Source organism: Pseudophryne corroboree, chromosome 3 (assembly GCF_028390025.1).
Source record: "Pseudophryne corroboree isolate aPseCor3 chromosome 3, aPseCor3.hap2, whole genome shotgun sequence".
Taxonomy (NCBI): Eukaryota; Metazoa; Chordata; class Amphibia; order Anura; family Myobatrachidae; genus Pseudophryne; species Pseudophryne corroboree.
Window position 1 is genome coordinate 776,733,259 of NC_086446.1, and position 20,026 is coordinate 776,753,284.

A 20,026-nucleotide genomic window follows, 5' to 3' on the forward strand; every position below is an offset into this window, starting at 1 on the left:
CCGCTGACACTTAGAGGAGGCGGAGAAACGCGTCTGTTGGAAACTCCTCATCAGCAGCACATTTTCAAATTAGCTGATGCTCTTTGGCCGGCCGGCCCTGTGACCACAAACCCCGTTGCTGAGGGGGATCGGGTAAGCACACTACATCACTGCCTGTGAGCTGTCAACTCCAGATAAGGCTGAGGGGGGAACGATCCAGCTGGAAGGAAGCCTTCTACTGCCGACACCTATACAGGTTATATGCAAACATCTGACAGTGGCTTAAAAATAATATTGTCAGCAGCAAGACCTAACAGGACACAGACTGCTACAAAATATAAGTATTACATTGTTGCAAATATTGCTTGTGCATTAACCAAGCGGCTGCATGGGCATGAATGACTGATACTAACATGCGTGATTAATTCGGATACTAACTTAAGTCTGTGCACACTAATATTAACCCTTGCTTGGATATTTGGACTCTCTAAGAACACCTTATATGTTCCATTTAATTAGTAATGTAAGGTAGTAGCCATTATTAGATTATATATGCTCAATACTATATAGAAAGCTAGTAAACGTTTATCATATTTATAGAAGGAGCTGTTCTATTTCTTAATATAAGTTTTAAAAAATTGGTGTGTGTGTTCTAAGTGTATTATTTGTTTATTATGCTGGCCGGCATATGTAAATTTTATGTGTAATATTTATTTTTAAAAATTTAAAAATTAAAATCCACACCAGACGGATTAAGCATACTCTCTCAATTTCTTTCTTTGATTGTGCAACTTGCCCCATTTTGAGATGAGTAAATTATGAAACACCTTTGCATGAAGTCACACATACTGCACTGCTTCTTTCCCAGGACTCTCACATAGAGATTACCTGATCTGTTTGAAAAACCACCCTTCACATACTTTGGAAATGGGGTATTTTGTCCTCTTGCAGAATCACCCTTAGTTGATGAGTGTGACACACAGACCCAGAAAGCCATCCTCTGTGCAGGAACCAGATTAGATTTCTGTAAATGATTAGCCAACTGTGGGACTCTTGTATGTACAGTCTCCTGGCAGTGCACTCAAAGGAAAGTGAAAGCGTCTTGATGAAGACATAGGAGGTAATAGTCACCCTTCTGGACCTCAAGAGTGCAGCCATGAGTACTCTTCCAAGTGTCATACATTAAAGTGATCAGTGCAAGCATTGGAGTTTAGTCGCTTCCAGTTGTTTCATTTATGCAAAAATGGAGCAAATTTCGAGCGAGAAAGACGATCAGCGAGGCCAAACCACCTGGGACCTGCCATGCTGTGAGGGGCTATTTGGGGCAACTGCTTGTCTTGACTATGGGACTTCACAAAGTAAGCACGTCTTGTTGGAGAGGATGCCACTAAGGAACCTCAGCCAGCATGCGCTGAAGGTAAGCGTTCTACTGCCGACGAGGCCAGTCTGGAGTTAGAAGAGTGACTGGTAGGCCTTCCTGTCAAACACACTGAAGTATCCTGGACATCATGGACCGTAGAGTAAACCGGTACCCCACACAAAAGTGCCGTCATAGTGTCCCCAAAGACTGCCTGGGGAGCTCCATACACAGGCTTTTTGTTAAACAGGGAGGCCATGAGACTTATGTCAGGCATCCCCCGTGTGGCAAATGAGAAAGTCCGCCTCCTAGTTGTCTAACTATTCTCTGCGCTGGTTAGCGTGCTCTGGTTAGCGCAGTGAAGCCCCACACGCAGGGACTGAGGCGCAGGAAAAAACGTGAAAGAAAAATAAAAACTCTCTAAGTATCCTAAATGTGCTTTAATCCTAAATCAATAAAAAACTGAGGTCCAGTAGAGGTGAGACGGGTAAGAGAGGGCCTAGCTTTACATAACTCTTTAGTGCCTATACTCCTGAGCCACCCCGCTAACTGAACTGGGCAGCGTGCATAATGTGTGTCCAATGTGCACTGAATTACACAGCATGATGAGTATATGGGCTTTCCTATCCAATTAAGGAAAATGTAAGTAAAAGGAATGATATGTTGCCATTGCTGCATAAACCAGTGGGTTGGCTATACTGACTCACACCTATATAGTTTCTGGATTATGCCTCGATGCGGACACTTGCTCTTCTGTCAGCAGTTTGCATCTCCAGGAGACATTCCCACTTCTCCCATCTGATACACACATACACTCCGATATGGAGGGACAGGTTCCTGGAACACTGACATCAATTCACTAGAGGACCACTGGCCTTTCTATCATGTAGAGTTAATGGAAAATCTGCTCTGCATAGTAACTGAAGTGCTAGAGAACATGAGGAGCAGCCCGGAAATGTACTTACCCTCTTCTGGAGGTCACGGCAGCAGCATCCATCCCGTTCTGGAATTGAAATAATATCAATGTTAAAAATAGAGACACGCTCCCATGTTTCATCGTTATTAAGAGATTTCCCCCCTTTTGCCGACGCTAATATTGTAGTGGGGACCTCTTTCTCAGCGCAGTCAGGTCTTGCCATTGTTAGCGGAAACCTCTGTTTGAAGACATCCGTAAATCTCACCCACTCCAGATGCTTTGCTGCTATGCTGCTCTGAGCGTGCTGTAGAAGTTTCTTTTCATTTTAATTTATAAATCCTATTTATTACAGACAAATACTGCACAACTTTGTACAGCGCTACAGAACCCTTGTGGCACCTCATACATAATAAAAGAATAACTGTATATCAGACACTGACCCCCTGGACAGCCACTCGTCACAGGCGTCGACGTTCTGTATCTGGCCAGACCAGCAGTCACCAGCTTCTCATCCAGGCGTATAAGCCCCGTTTCCTGCAGCTTCTCCATAGATACAGAGTATGTACCATCGGTTACAGCCTGAACGGTGATAGACACATCAGCTCCCACTAATATAGCACGTAGTGCTTGTGTAGCTTCTGGCGACCATCGCTCAGTAACTGGGACCACATCTACAGGCAAATATCAAAAGGAGGAGGGGTGATCAGAGTATTGCAGAAACAAATTAGCTACAATGTAAATAAATCAAACGCTAATTCCATATTTAAATAATATTTGTTATGACACTATTATCCAATCTCAGCGTGACCCCAAAACCACCATTTCAATTCCAGTAAGTTTTTTGTGTTGATTACAATTTAAAATCTTACAATAACATCATAGCCCAGTGTGTAATGTTTGTGTCAGGAAACCACAACTCCCACCATCTACTTCATGCATGCAGCCAATAGCAGCACTACACAGTATCTCTCCCTCATCAATCTCCCAACCGCAACCAGGCAGTGTTTATATTGCTAACACCTGTAGAGAAGAGTGTTACCTGATGCCACCAAACTAAACTGGGGTGTGGATCATCAAATCGACAGTGTCTAGGTCGACAATGTTTAGGTCGACCACTATAGGTCGACAATCACTAAATCGACAGGGTTGGAAGGTCGACATGTGCTAGGTCGACAGGTCAAAAGGTTGACATGAGTTGTTTTTTTGTGCCGTTTTCTGTGTACAGTGACCGGGAAGTCGAATTAATGCATCGTGTTCGCTCGCCATGCTTCGGGCAAGATTACCGTTCCAATCATAGTCCACGTGCATCGTTAAGTATGAAAAAGTTAAAAAAAAAAAAAAAAAAAAAAAAAAAAAAGAGTGAAAAACGCATGTCGACCTTTTGGCCTGTCGACCTAGTGACTGTCGACCTATAGTGGCCGACCTAGACAGTGTCGATCTTTAGACCGGATCCCACTAAACTGAAATACTCCACAATCTTCCTGATGAATCTTCTAAACTAAAAGCTCATGGACCTTGTGTTGACAAACACGTTCGAACCTACTATAGATATAGATACACACACACACACACACACACACACACACACACACACACACACACACACACACACACAGCACCTCACCTGCTATCCTACATTTTGTGATTGGCATGGGAGGATTTAGGAAGTCTTCCTTGATGGGACGGAGGCAGGAGAGAGGCAAACTCTCCATGTTACCATAATCAGCATACGCGATGTTGGCTGTAGATTCGCTGACATCCAGAACAACAGCTCTGTACCAGTGACCATCGGCTGCAGGTATAAAGCAACATCACATCTTCCAATAGGCATGCTGCAGCATTACATTGCAACTCTGGACTACAAAACCTTATCTGCAGACGCACACGCACTAACAGACGCCTCTCTACGTCTGGTGTCACAAGCTGCACTTTTCCAGCCCAGTATGTGCGGTGCTGAGAATCTCCCACAGTGACACAGTGAAATGGATGGGAAATGCTAGCAGATATTCCTGTCAGTATGTCGGAACATTTATTGTTTGATGAAGGAAATCACTTTAGGACTAGTGCTATATTAACACAAAAATACAGCAGTCAAAATACTGCACAACGTTTCTCATGTGATATAGAGTTAAGGGGAGTTTTATATATTTTACAGTCTAGGTGTAACGAAGCCTCATGATGATTCTCCCAGGAGGGACCAATCAAACCCTGGTCCAGTGTGTTGTGATCCCAGATGTTAAACTTATTACAACATAAAGCTGCAGGATAGAGGTTATAATACAGAAGGACTGAGAAGAGGACATGTATCCTTTCTTGTAGCCGTCAAAAGAGATTGAAGTGGCGTTCTAGACTGGTAAATCCGCTTTTATCTTCCCTACGTCCAGAAAGTGAAGATTCCATAAGTACAGAAGCTAAGGATGGAGGGGGAGGGGGGGAGAAGAAAAGTGGCGCAGGAAGGGAGGCAGCGGGCATAATGTACCAAGGCCCATCTAGGAACTCGGACTGCCAAGGTGCCAGAGATTAAGTAAAAGCAGTCATACCCCTTTCAGCGGGCAGCACAGCCTGTAGAGAGGACGTCTTTATTCACAAGTGGACAACACAAGGGGAAACGCCTACTAGTGCCTGGGCCCTCAGCCCTTCACAATGATGGTGTTGAAAATCCCTGGAGAAACTGGGAATCAAATGTGGATGAAACCATGTATGAAGGGCCGCTGTATGTAGGTAAAACACATGGGGTCTGATTCCGAGGGGGTAGTAGGAAAGCAGAAAAGAGCACATAACTGTGCACCTGGGCAGCCGTGCTGCAATACAAGGGAGGCAAATACAGGTATTGGTTTGCATGCAGGATAAATATACGTTATGGTAAGAACTTACCGTTGATAACGTGATTTCTCTTATATCCACAGGTATCCACAACATAACATTGGGATATTGTCGAGCGACAGCGAAAATGGCACCAACGCGGTCACGAGCTTTCTGGCCTCCCAGGATGCATTGGGGCCTCCACTATATAGTCCCGCCCCCTGACTCAGTCAGATCAGTTCTTTCCACAGCAATTTAGGCAGAGACCTGTTTAGGCGATAAGAACACACATGCACACCCTTCCATACAAGTAGGAAGAGGTTTTAGTGATTGTCTAGATCCTCAAATCAGATGCGTCAGGGTGGGATCCCTGTAGATACCTGTGGACATAAGAGAAATCACGTGATCAACGGTAAGTTCTTACCATAACGTATATTTCTCTGGCTGGGTCCACAGGATTATCCACAGGATAACATTGGGATTCCCAAAGCCATTTTAGTGGTGGGGACGCTCCTGATTGCACAGGAGGACCTTTCGCCCGAAGTCTGCGTCATGAGAGGCAAAAGTATCCAAGGCATAATGTCTGATGAATGTGTTTATGGAAGACCATGTGGCTGCCTTACATATCTGTTCTGCTGAAGCACCCTGTTGTGCTGCCCATGAAGGACCTACCTTACGTGTAGAGTGAGCAGAGACATTAGCCGGAATAGGGAGATCTGCATGAGAATAAGCTTCTGATATTACCATTCGGAGCCATCTCGCCAGCGTCTGTTTACTAGCAGGCCATCCCCTTCTATGGAATCCGTAGAGGATGAAGAGGGAATCTGTTTTCCTGATGGCACTAGTACGATCTATGTAGATTCTTAAATCCCGGACCACGTCCAGCGACGCTTCTCCCGCAGAAAGTCCCGAAACCTGAAAAGCTGGGACTACAATCTCTTCATTCAGGTGAAACTTTGATACCACCTTTGGAAGATAGCTAGATCTCGTTCTGAGAACTGCTCTGTCTGGAAAAAAACTTAGGAAAGGAGACATACATGATAATGCTCCTAAATCTGACACTCTTCTGGCTGACGCCATTGCCAGTAAAAAAAAATAAGAATTTACTCACCGGTAATTCTATTTCTCGTAGTCCGTAGTGGATGCTGGGACTCCGTAAGGACCATGGGGAATAGCGGCTCCGCAGGAGACTGGGCACAACTATAAAGAAAGCTTTAGACTACTGGTGTGCACTGGCTCCTCCCACTATGACCCTCCTCCAGACTTCAGTTAGGATACTGTGCCCGGAAGAGCTGACACAATCAGGAAGGATTTTGAATCCCGGGTAAGACTCATACCAGCCACACCAATCACACCGTATAACTCGTGATACTATACCCAGTTAACAGTATGATAACAACTGAGCCTCTCAACAGATGGCTCAACAATAACCCTTTAGTTAAACAATAACTATATACAAGTATTGCAGACAATCCGCACTTGGGATGGGCGCCCAGCATCCACTACGGACTACGAGAAATAGAATTACCGGTGAGTAAATTCTTATTTTCTCTGACGTCCTAAGTTGATGCTGGGACTCCGTAAGGACCATGGGGATTATACCAAAGCTCCCAAACGGGCGGGAGAGTGCGGATGACTCTGCAGCACCGAATGGGCAAACTCTAGGTCCTCCTCAGCCAGGGTGTCAAACTTGTAGAATTTAGCAAACGTGTTTGACCCCGACCAAGTAGCTGCTCGGCAAAATTGTTGTAGAGCCGAGACCCCTCGGGCAGCCGCCCAAGAAGAGCCCACCTTCCTCGTGGAATGGGCTTTCACTAATTTAGGATGCGGCTGTCCAGCCGCAGAATGTGCAAGCTGAATCGTACTACAGATCCAGCGAGCAATAGTCTGCTTTGAAGCAGGTGCACCCAACTTGTTGGGCGCATAAAGGATAAATAGCGAGTCAGTCTTTCTGACTCCAGCTGTCCTGGAAACATAGATTTTCAGGGCCCTGACTACGTCCAACAACTTGGAAGCCTCCAAGACTTTTGTAGCCGCAGGCACCACGATAGGTTGGTTCAGATGACAAGCTGATACCACTTTAGGGAGAAACTGGGGACGAGTCCTCAATTCTGCCCTATCCATATGGAAAATCAGATAAGGGCTTTTACATGACAAAGCCGCCAATTCTGATACACGCCTGGCCGAAGCCAAGGCCAACAACATGACCACTTTCCACGTGAGATATTTCAAATCCACGGTTTTTAGTGGCTCAAACCAATGTGACTTTAGGAAATCCAACACCACGTTGAGATCCCAAGGTGCCACTGGAGGCACAAAAGGGGGCTGAATATGCAGCACTCCCTTAACAAAAGTCTGAACTTCAGGTAGTGAAGCCAGTTCTCTCTGGAAGAAAATCGATAGAGCCGAAATCTGGACCTTAATGGAACCCAATTTAAGGCCCATAGTCACCCCTGACTGTAGGAAGTGCAGGAAACGGCCCAGCTGAAATTCCTCCGTTGGGGCCTTCCTGGCCTCACACCACGCAACATATTTTCGCCATATACGGTGATAATGGTTTGCGGTTACTTCTTTCCTAGCTTTAATCAGCGTAGGAATAACTTCCTCCGGAATGCCCTTTTCCTTCAGGATCCGGTGTTCAACCGCCATGCCGTCAAACGCAGCCGCGGTAAGTCTTGGAACAGACAGGGCCCCTGCTGCAGCAGGTCTTGTCTGAGCGGTAGAGGCCATGGGTCCTCTGAGATCATTTCTTGAAGTTCCGGGTACCAAGCTCTTCTTGGCCAATCCGGAACAATGAGTATAGTTCTTACTCCTCTTCTCCTTATTATCCTCAGTACCTTTGGTATGAGAGGAAGAGGAGGGAACACATAAACCGACCGGTACACCCACAGTGTCACTAGAGCGTCCACAGCTATCGCCTGCGGGTCTCTTGACCTGGCGCAATACTTTTCTAGCTTTTTGTTTAGGCGGGACGCCATCATGTCCACCTGTGGCCTTTCCCAACGGTTTACAATCATTTGAAAGACTTCTGGATGAAGTCCCCACTCTCCCGGGTGGAGGTCGTGCCTGCTGAGGAAGTCTGCTTCCCAGTTGTCCACTCCCGGAATGAACACTGCTGACAGTGCTAACACGTGATTTTCCGCCCATCGGAGAATCCTTGTGGCTTCTGCCATTGCCGTCCTGCTTCTCGTGCCGCCCTGTCGGTTTACATGGGCGACCGCCGTGATGTTGTCTGACTGGATCAGTACCGGCTGGTTTTGAAGCAGGGGTTTTGCCTGACTTAGGGCATTGTAAATGGCCCTTAGTTCCAGAATATTTATGTGCAGGGAAGTCTCCTGACTTGACCATAGTCCTTGGAAGTTTCTTCCCTGTGTGACTGCCCCCCAGCCTCGAAGGCTGGCATCCGTGGTCACCAGGACCCAGTCCTGTATGCTGAATCTGCGGCCCTCTTGAAGATGAGCACTCTGCAGCCACCACAGCAGAGACACCCTTGTCCTTGGAGACAGGGTTATCAACCGATGCATCTGAAGATGCGATCCGGACCACTTGTCCAACAGGTCCCACTGAAAGGTTCTTGCATGGAACCTGCCGAATGGAATTGCTTCGTAGGAAGCTACCATCTTTCCCAGGATCCGCGTGCAGTGATGCACCGACACCTGTTTTGGTTTTAGGAGGCCTCTGACTAGAGATGACAGCTTCTTGGCCTTCTCCTCCGGGAGAAACACTTTTTTCTGTTCTGTGTCCAGAACCATCCCCAGGAATAGTAGACGTGTCGTAGGGACCAGCTGTGACTTTGGAATGTTTAGAATCCAGCCGTGCTGTTGTAGCACCTCCCGAGATAGTGCTACCCCGACCAACAACTGCTCCCTGGACCTCGCCTTTATCAGGAGATCGTCCAAGTACGGGATAATTAAAACTCCCTTCTTTCGAAGGAGTATCATAATTTCGGCCATTACCTTGGTAAAGACCCTCGGAGCCGTGGATAGACCGAACGGCAACGTCTGGAATTGGTAATGACAATCCTGTACCACAAATCTGAGGTACTCCTGGTGAGGATGGTAAATGGGGACATGCAGGTAAGCATCCTTGATGTCCAGTGATACCATGTAATCCCCCTCGTCCAGGCTTGCAATAACCGCCCTGAGCGATTCCATCTTGAACTTGAATTTTTTTTATATATGTGTTCAAGGATTTCAAATTTAAAATGGGTCTCACCGAACCGTCCGGTTTCGGTACCACAAACATTGTGGAATAGTAACCCCGTTCTTGTTGAAGTAGGGGTACCTTTACTATCACCTGTTGTGAATACAGCTTGTGAATTGCCTGTAACACTGCCTCCCTGCCTGAGGGAGTGGTTGGTAAGGCAGATTTGAGGAAACGGCGGGGCGGGGGGGGGGGGGGGGGAGAGACGTCTCGAATTCCAGCTTGTACCCCCTGAGATACTATTTGAAAGATCCAGGGATCCACCCGTGAGCGAGCCCACTGATTGCTTAAATATTTGAGACGGGCCCCCACCGTACCTGGCTCCGCCTGTGGAGCCCCAGCGTCATGCTGTGGACTTAGAGGAAGCGGGGAGGACTTTTGCTCCTGGGAACTGGCTGTATGCTGCAGCTTTTTCCCCCTACCTCTGCCTCTGGGCAGAAAGGACGCGCCCTTAACCCGCTTGCCCCTATTGGGCCGAAAGAACTGTACCTGATAATACGGTGCTTTCTTTGGCTGTGAGGGAACATGGGGTAAAAATGTAGACTTCCCAGCTGTTGCTGTGGAAACGAGGTCCGAGAGACCATCCCCGAACAACTCCTCACCCTTATAAGGCAGAACTTCCATGTGCGTTTTGGAATCTGCATCTCCTGTCCACTGCCGAGTCCATAACCCTCTCCTGGCAGAAATGGACATTGCACTAATTTTGGATGCCAGCCGGCAAATATCCCTCTGTGCATCCCTCATGTATAAAAGTGTGTCTTTAATATGCTCTACGGTTAGCAATATAGTGTCCCTGTCTAGGGTATCAATATTTTCCGACAGGGAATCTGACCATGCAGCTGCAGCACTGCACATCCATGCTGAAGCAATAGCTGGTCTCAGTATAACACCTGTGTGTGTATATATAGACTTCAGGATAGCCTCCTGCTTTCTATCAGCAGATTCCTTCAGGGCGGCCGTATCCGGAGACGGTAGTGCCACCTTCTTTGACAAGCGTGTGAGCGCTTTATCCACTCTAGGGGATGTTTCCCAACGTGCCCTATCCTCTGGCGGGAAAGGGTACGCCATTAGTAACCTCTTTGAAATTACCAGTTTCTTATCAGGGGAAGCCCACGCTTCATCACACACTTCATTTAACTCACTCCTCAGATGGAGGAAAAGCTACTGGTAGTTTTTTCCCTCCAAACATAATACCCTTTTTTGTGGTACCGGGGGTAACATCAGAAATGTGCAACACATTTTTCATTGCCTCCGTCATGTAACGTGTGGCCCTACTGGAAGTTACATTAGTCTCATCGTCGTCGACACTGGAGTCAGTACCCGTGTCGACATCTGTGTCTGCCATCTGAGGTAGCGGGCGTTTTAGAGCCCCTGATGGCTTTTGAGACGCCTGGGCAGGCACAGGCTGAGAAGCCGGCTGTCCCACATTTGGTATGTCGTCAAACCTTTTATGCAAGGAGTTGACACTGTCGCGCAATTCCTTCCACAGCACCATCCACTCAGGTGTCGACCCCTCCGCCTCCACATAAGCCTCCTCATCAAACATGTCGACACAGCCGTACCGACACACCGCATACACACAGGGAATGCTCTGACAGAGGACAGGACCCCACAAAGCCCTTTGGGGAGACAGAGAGAGAGTATGCCAGCACCAGTGGCGTGCGGTGAGGTCAGTGGCTGGTGAGGCACTACAGCCATAATGTCTGCCGAATCCTGCCGATGACCCCTACCGCCGCTGAGCCAATGCCCGCTACTACCACTGCGCCGATGCCTGTTGCCACAGCCAATGGCTTACAAACTCGCCCACCATCAACTGACCCAGCCCTCCTCCACTAATTTGCATCTCAGTCCGATGCCACCAATGCCCGCTGCTTGCCTGCTCATCATAATTGTGATATATTGTACATTTTTATAAAAAAATAAATAAAAATTAGTGTTTGGGACTGGGAAGGGAGTGGGAGGAGGACATGATTGAAATTTTGTTGTCCAGGGCTTCCATTAGTGAAATTACGCAGCACAGTAGCACCACTTACACAAATTACGCCAGGCAGAGCTCCCTTTTACACATTACGGCAGGTACAGCCTCCTATTACACATTACGGCAGGTAGAGATCCCTTTTTTCATATTATGGCAGACAGCGTCCCCATTTTTAAACGTAACGGCAGACAGCGTTCCCTTTTTACACCTTTACGGCAGACAGCATCCCCTTTTTTACACATTATGGCAGACAGCGTTCCCTTTTTACACATTACGGCAGACAGCGTTCCCTTTTTACACATTACGGCAGACAGCGCAGCCCTTATTACACATTACGGCAGACAAAGTCCCCTTATTACACATTACGGCAGACAGCGTCCCCTTATTACACATTACGGCAGACAGCGTCCCCTTTTTTACACATTACGGCAGACAGCGTCCCCTTATTACACATTACGGCAGACAGCGTCCCCTTTTTTACACATTACGGCAGGTAGAGCACTTTACATCCCCCCCTCTACCCTTAGGGTGTACTGTAGTGTTCTGTAGTGTAATGCAGTGTAATGTAATGTAGTATAGTGTACTGTAGTGTAGTGTAATGTAGTGTAGTATAGTGTACTGCAGTGTAATGTAATGTAGTAAAGTGTACTGCAGTGTAATGTAATGTAGTATAGTGTACTGTAGTGTAGTGTAATGTAGTATAGTGTACTGCAGTGTAATGTAATGTAGTATAGTGTACTGTAGTGTAGTGTAATGTAGTGTAGTATAGTGTACTGCAGTGTAATATAATGTAGTATAGTGTACTGTAGTGTAGTGTAATGTAGTGTAGTATAGTGTACTGCAGTGTAATGTAATGTAGTATAGTGTACTGCAGTGTAATGTAATGTAGTATGGTGTACTGTAGTGTAGTGTAATGTAGTATAGTGTACTGTAGTGTAATGTAATGTAGGGTAGTGTAGTGTAGTGTAGCACTTACATGATTTGTTCTTCTGGCACTGCTGCAGGCTCCTGACCCGGCGCTCCCTCAGTCTGTACACTGCAGGCCGTGGGGGAAGGGGGGGGGGGGGGGAAGCGGGTGCGGGGGGGCCGCGGGTGCGAGGGGGGTGCCGCGGGAGCTCAGCAGTCAGCATGGGGGCCAGGAGAGGATGCAGGCCGTTGAGCGCACGGAACACTAAGAGAGCGAGGGGGCCGAGGCTAGGAACACGGGGGATAAGGGAGCGGGAGAGGGGGGGGGCGGGAGCGCAGCAGAGTATGCGGAGGTAAAGGGGGGGACACAGCGCAGCACACAGATGCTCCCACTTGTCGGATCTCGGAAGGGTAGAAGCGGCTGTGAGCAGCGGGTACATGCGGCCAATCAGAATACTGGCATCTGACTCACTGCCCATCACAGTCCCAGCCTACCCCCTGCCGCTGACCAATGATTTGACAGGGGTGTGCCTTGATGTGAGCTAAAGGCACAGCCCCTGTCAATGAGGCAGGTCTGGTGGTGCCGCTGTACATTAGTTTTTCAATGGGCTTTTACAGCCCGTGATTTGGCTCCGCCCCCTGCCCGCCCCCCTCTTTAGATACTTTATCATTGTCATTGGGAGGCAGCGCCCTCGCTGCCTCCCATAGAGATTTAGATGCATTCTCAAGTAAAAATGACTAAAATAATACAAAGTAGAATGTGTTGTTAGTGTCTTCTTTGTATTATTTTAATCATTATGACAGGGGAGGCACTGCCTCCCCTGACTGCACGTCCCTGGCCAGCACACACCAGAGCGCTATATAACACAGGGATCCCACTATAAATGAGTGTTTTCCCTTATAGCTGCTTTATATATATATATATATATATATATATATATATACTGCGCCTAAATTTAGTGCCCCCCCTCTCTTTTTTAGCCTTCTGTAGCTTGTAGACTGCAGGGGAGAGCCAGGGAGCTTCCTTCCAGCGGAGCTGTGAGGGAAAAATGGCGCCAGTGTGCGGAGGGAGATGGCCCCGCCCCTTTTCCGGCGGACTTCTCCCGCTTTTTCTGGAATTCTGGCAGGGGTATTTTTACACCTATATAGCCTCTAGGACTATATATGGTGTAGATTTGCCAGCCAAGGTGTCTTATATTGCCCTCAGGGCGCCCCCCCCAGCGCCCTGCACCCATCAGTGACCGGAGTGTGAGGTGTGCATGAGGAGCAATGGCGCACAGCTGCAGTGCTGTGCGCTACCTTGTTGAAGACTGAAGTCTTCTGCCGCCGATTTTCCGGAACACTTCTTGCTTCTGGCTCTGTAAGGGGGCCGGCGGCGCGGCTCCGGGAACGAACACCAAGGTCGGGTCCTGCGGTCGATCCCTCTGGAGCTAATGGTGTCCAGTAGCCTAAGAAGCCCAAACTACCACCAGTTAGGTGGGTTCGCTTCTTCTCCCCTTAGTCCCTCGCTGCAGTGAGTCTGTTGCCAGCAGATCTCACTGTAAAATAAAAAACCTAAATATACTTTCTTTCTAGGAGCTCAGGAGAGCCCCTAGTGTGCATCCAGCTCAGCCGGGCACAAGATTCTAACTGAAGTCTGGAGGAGGGTCATAGTGAGAGGAGCCAGTGCACACCAGTAGTCTAAAGCTTTCTTTATAGTTGTGCCCAGTCTCCTGCGGAGCCGCTATTCCCCATGGTCCTTACGGAGTCCCAGCATCCACTTAGGACGTCAGAGAAAACCTAAATATACTTTCTTTCTAGGAGCTCAGGAGAGCCCCTAGTGTGCATCCAGCTCAGCCGGGCACAAGATTCTAACAGAAGTCTGGAGGAGGGTCATAGTAGGAGGAGCCAGTGCACACCAGTAGTCTAAAGCTTTCTTTATAGTTGTGCCCAGTCTCCTGCGGAGCCGCTATTCCCCATGGTCCTTACGGAGTCCCAGCATCCACTTAGGACGTCAGAGAAAGAACTTTAACCGTTACCCACTTAAGATCTGCTCTCTCGAGTGGTTCAAACAGAGGACCCTGGAGAAATTTAAAAACTAAATTCAAATCCCAGGGAGCTGCAGGAGGAACAAATGGAGGTTGAATATGTACTACTCCTTGAAAAAACGTACGTACATCCTGTAAATCAGCAATCTTTTGCTGAAACCATACAGTTAACGCCGATACTCGAACCCTCAAGGAAGCAACTCTCAATCCTTTATCCAATACTACCTGAAGGAAATCCAAAATCCTAGCTACTTTAAAAGATCTCGGATTGACATTTTTTCCAGTACACCAGTGAATATAGGCTTGCCATATTCTATGATACACACGGGCCGAAGAAGGCTTTTTTGCTCTAAGCATAGTTTGAATTACTTGTTTCGAAAATCCTTTAGCCTCTAGGATAGAGGTTTCAACAGCCACGCCGTCAAAGATAGGCGATCCAGATGACTGTGACAACAAGGACCCTGCATTAGCAGATCTGGACGTTGAGGGAGCAGTATCGGTGCTTCCACGGACATTCTCAACAGATCTGTGTACCAATGCCTTCTTGGCAAAGCTGGAGCCATTAGAATGATTGCTCCCTTTGCCTTTTTTATCTTTCTCACTACTCTGGGTAACAGAGATATTGGAGGGAACAGATATGCCAGCTGAAACCTCCATTCTACTGACAGTGCGTCTACCAGGACCGCTCCTGGGTCCCTTGTTCTTGATCCGTACCTCGGAACTTTGTTGTTTAGACGAGACGCCATAAGGTCTATCTCCGGTAGACCCCATCTATTCACCAGTGTCTGAAACACTTCTGGGTGTAGTGCCCATTCGGTTTCCTGAATGGTATGCCGACTGAGAAAATCCGCTTCCCAATTTAGTACACCCGGGACAAATACTGCTGACAATGCCGGGAGATGGAGTTCTGCCCATTTTAGAATGGGAGTTACTTCCTCCATCAATCTCTTACTGTGAGTTCCTCCTTGATGATTGAGGTATGCTACTGCCGTCGCATTGTCTGAGCGGATCTGGACTGGTCTTCCTTGTAGATTGTCCTTTGCCTGAACCATAGCCAAGTAAATGGCCCTTATTTCTAACAGATTTATTGGCAGGCGACTTTCCTTTGCGGCCACTTTCCTTGGAACCATAGGCTTCCGAGTACCGCCCCCCAGCCTGCAGGCTGGCATCTGTTGTCAGGACTTGCCACTCTTTTATCCAAAAGGGTCTCCCCTTGTTTAAATGGTCTGTCTGTAGCCACCACGCTAGAGACCTTTTTACATTTACTGGAATCTTTATCATCTGCTTCTTTATCGTCTGATGATTTCCGTTCCATTTGGTCAGAATAAGGTGCTGCAATGGTCTGGAGTGGAATTGCGCATATTGAACCATGTCGAAGGTTGATACCATCAGACCCAACAGTCGCATTGCTGCATGGACTGACATTGTCTGGGCTTGCAACGCTTCCTGAGCCATGACCTGCACCTTGACGATCTTTTTCTCTGGTAAGAGAACTTTCTGTAGGTCTGAATCCAATTCGGGATCCATATGTATTTGTTCAACATTTTCAGATTTAGAATTGGTCGATATGACCCATTTGGCTTCTGGATTAGAAATAATAAGATTTTACTTACCGGTAAATCTATTTCTCGTAGTCCGTAGAGGATGCTGGGACTCCGTAAGGACCATGGGGAATAGACGGGCTCCGCAGGAGATAGGGCACTTTAAGAAAGCTTTGGACTCTGGGTGTGCACTGGCTCCTCCCTCTATGCCCCTCCTCCAGACCTCAGTTAGGGAAACTGTGCCCAGAGGAGATGGACAGTACGAGGAAGGATTTTTGTAAATCTAAGGGCGAGATTCAAACTAGCCACACCAATCACACCGTATAACTTGTGATAAACTTACCCAGTTAACAGTATGAACAACAACATAGCCACGGTACCACCGAAAACTATAACATAACCCTTATGTAAGCAATAACTATATACAAGTCTTGCAGAAGAAGTCCGCACTTGGGACGGGCGCCCAGCATCCTCTACGGACTACGAGAAATAGATTTACCGCTAAGTAAAATCTTATTTTCTCTAACGTCCTTGAGGTTGCTGGGACTCCGTAAGGACCATGGGGATTATACCAAAGCTCCCAAACGGGCGGGAGAGTGCGGATGACTCTGCAGCACCGATTGAGCAAACAGGAGGTCCTCCTCAGCCAGGGTACCAAACTTACAGAACTTTGCAAAGGTGTTTGTCCCCGACCAAGTAGCTGCTCGGCACAACTGTAATGCCGAGACCCCTCGGGCAGCCGCCCAAGAAGAGCCCACTTTCCTAGTGGAGTGAGCCTTAACCGATTTCGGTAACGGCAATCCTGCCGTAGAATGCGCCTGCTGAATCGTGTTACAGATCCAGCGAGCAATAGTCTGCTTTGAAGCAGGAGCGCCAATCTTGTTGGCCGCATACAGAACGAACAAAGCTTCAGTCTTCCTGATTCTAGCCGTTCTGGTCACATAAATCTTCAAAGCCCTAACTACATCCAGGGACTCAGAATCCTCCAAGTCCCGTGTAGCCACAGGCACGACAATAGGTTGGTTCACATGAAAAGATGAGACCACTTTTGGCAGAAAGTGAGGGCGAGTCCTCAACTCTGCCCTATCCACGTGAAAAACCAAGTATGGGCTTTTATGTGATAAAGCCGCCAATTCGGAAACACGTCTTGCCGAAGCTAACGCCAACAACATGACCACTTTCCACGTGAGGTATTTCAACTCCACAGTTTTGAGTGGTTCAAACCAAGGTGACTTGAGTTAACGTAACACCACGTTAAGATCCCAAGGCGCCACCGGAGGCACAAAAGGAGGCTGAATATGCAGCACTCCCTTTACAAAGGTCTGTACTTCAGGAATAGAGGCCAATTCTCTTTGAAAGAAAATGGATAAGGCCGAAATCTGGACCTTTATGGACCCTAATTTTAGGACCAAAGTCACTCCTGTTTGAAGGAAGTGGAGTAGACAGCCCAAATGGAACTCCTCCGTAGGAGCAGCTCTGGCCTCACACCAAGAAACATATTTCCGCCATATACGGTGATAATGTTTTAACGTCACGTCTTTCCTAGCCTTGATCAGGGTAGGAATGACCTCCTCCGGAATCCCTTTTTCTGCTAGGATCCGGCGTTCAACCGCCATGCCGTCAAACGCAGCCGCGGTAAGTCTTGGAACAGACAGGGCCCCTGCCGCAGCAGGTCCTGCCTTAGAGGAAGAGGCCACGGATCCCCTGCGAGCAACTCTTGCAGCTCCGGATACCAAGTCCTCCGTGGCCAATCCGGAACAATGAATATTGTTCTGACCCTGCTTCTTCATATTATTCTCAACACCTTGGGTATGAGAGGAAGAGGAGGAAACACATAGACCGATCTGAACACCCAAGGTGTCACCAGAGCGTCTACCGCTACCGCCTGAGGGTCCCTTGACCTGGCGCAATACCGCTTTAGCTTTTTGTTGAGACGGGATGCCATCATGTCGATTTGAGGCAGTCCCCCAACGATCCGTGATCTGTGCGAAGACTTCTTGATGAAGTCCCCACTCTCCCGGATGCAGGTCGTGCCTGCTGAGGAAGTCCGCCTCCCAGTTGTCCACCCCCGGGATGAACACAGCTGACAGCGCGCTTACATGGCCTTCCGCCCAGCGTAGAATACTGGTCACTTCTGCCATGGCCATTCTGCTCCTTGTACCGCCTTGGCGGTTTATATGAGCCACTGCCGTGACATTGTCTGACTGAATCAGAACCGGTTTTCTCCGAAGCAATTCCTCCGCTTGACGCAGGGCGTTGTATATGGCCCTCAACTCCAGGACGTTGATGTGGAGACAAGACTCTAGGCTTGACCAGAGACCTTGGAAATTTTTTCCCAGTGTCACTGCTCCCCAGCCTCGGAGGCTTGCGTCCGTGGTCACCATGACCCAGTCCTGAATGCCGAACCTGCGACCTTCTAGTAGGTGAGCACTGTTCAGCCACCACAGGAGAGATACCCTGGTCCTGGGAGACAGTGTGATCCTTAGATGCATTTGTAAATGGGACCCGCACCACTTGTCCAAAAGGTCCCATTGAAAGGTCCTCGCATGGAACCTGCCGACAGGGATGGCCTTGTAGGAAGCCACCATCTTCCCCAGGACCCGCGTGCAATGATGCACTGAAACCTTTTTTGGTTTTAATAGGTTCCTGACCATGGCTATGAGTTCCTGAACCTTTTCGATCGGAAGAAAAACCTTTTTCTGGTCTGTGTCTAGAATCAGCCCCAAAAAGGTCAGACGCGTTGTAGGGACTAGCTGGGACTTCGGTATATTGAGAATCCAGCCGTGTAACTGCAACGTCTTCATGGACAGAGATACGCTGTCCAGCAACCTCTCCCGAGATCTCGCCTTTATGAGGAGATCGTCCAAGTATGGGATAATTGTGACCCCCTGCCTGCGCAGGAGTACCATCATTTCCGCCATTACTTTGGTGAAAATTCTCGGGGCCATGGAAAGCCCAAACGGCAACGTCTGAAATTGGTAGTGACAGTCCTGCACTGCAAATCTCAGGAACGCCTGATGCGGGGGGAATATCGGAACATGAAGGTAAGCATCCTTTATGTCCAGGGACACCATCCAATCCCCCCCCTCCAGGCTGGCGATGACTGCCCTGAGTGATTCCATTTTGAACTTGAACCTCTTCAAGTACAGGTTCAGAGATTTCAGGTTTAAAATGGGTCTGACCGAACCGTCCGGTTTCGGGATCACAAACAGGGTTGAGTAATATCCCTCTCCTTGCTGGAGATGAGGAACTGTGACAATCACCTGTTGAATATACAATTTTTGGATTGCTGCCAACACTAGCTCCCTCTCTGACGGGGAAGCCGGCAGACCGATTTGAAAAATCGGCGAGGAGGCAAGTCTTCGAATTCCAGCCTGTATCCCTGGGAAACAATCTCTAATGCCCAGGGATCCACCTGCGAGTGAACCCAGACGTGGCTGAAAAATCGAAGACGAGCCTCCCCCCGGAAAGCCCCAGCGTCATGCAGTGGACTTTGCAGACGCAGGGGAGGACTTCTGCTCTTGGGAACTAGCTGTGTGCAGCTTTTTTCCCCTGCCTTTCCCTCTGGCAACAAAGGATGATCCACGTACCTTCTTGTTTTTATTGGAACGAAAGGACTGCATTTGATAATGAGGTGCCTTTTTTGTATGCTGCGGGGGGACATAAGGTAAGAAATTTGACTTACCAGCCGTAGCGACAAGATCCGAGAGGCCGTCTCCAAACAACTCCACCCCTTTGTAAGGCAAGGACTCCATATGCCACTTTGAATCGGCATCTCCCGTCCACTGTCGGGTCCACATGAGCCGCCTAGCAGAAATAGACATAGCATTTATTCTGGAGCTTAATAAACAAATGTCTCTCTGAGCATCCCTCATATACAAGGCAGCATCTCTGATATGCTCTATGGTCATTTGAATGGCGTCCCTATCTAAGGTGTCAATTTCCGTAGATAAGGAATCTGCCCATGCTACAACCGCACTACAAACCCAGGCCGACGCCATAGCCGGTCGAGCAATAGTACCGGAATGATTGTAAATGTGCTTTAAGGTAATTTCCTGCCTGCGATCAGCAGGTTCCTTGAGGGAAGCCGTATCCTGAGAAGGCAGTGCCACCTTTTTGGACAAACGTTTCAGCGCCTTGTCAACTTTTGGCGAAGATTCCCAGCGTATCCTATCAGTTTGTGGAAAAGGATACGCCATGAGAATCCTTTTGGGAACTTGTGGTCTCCTATCCGGAGATTCCCAAGCTTTTTCGCATAAGTCACTTAATTCAAATGAGGATGGAAAAGTGACTTTAGGCTTTTTCCCTTTATACATG

At 48.1% G+C, this 20,026-nt stretch overlaps 1 protein-coding gene across 3 annotated transcripts in view; it reads right to left on the reverse strand.

Moving 5' to 3' along the window:
• TDRD1 (tudor domain containing 1) overlaps positions 1-20,026 on the reverse strand; it is a 522,012-nt gene that overhangs the window by 26,484 nt on the left and 475,502 nt on the right. For all 3 annotated transcript variants that reach the window (XM_063962552.1, XM_063962550.1, XM_063962551.1), the window contains 3 exons: positions 3,877-4,044; positions 2,693-2,923; positions 2,302-2,339 (listed from right to left, as the gene is read on the reverse strand). In XM_063962552.1, the coding sequence (XP_063818622.1) occupies positions 2,302-2,339; positions 2,693-2,923; positions 3,877-4,044 (437 nt within the window). The remainder of the gene's footprint in view (positions 1-2,301; positions 2,340-2,692; positions 2,924-3,876; positions 4,045-20,026) is intronic.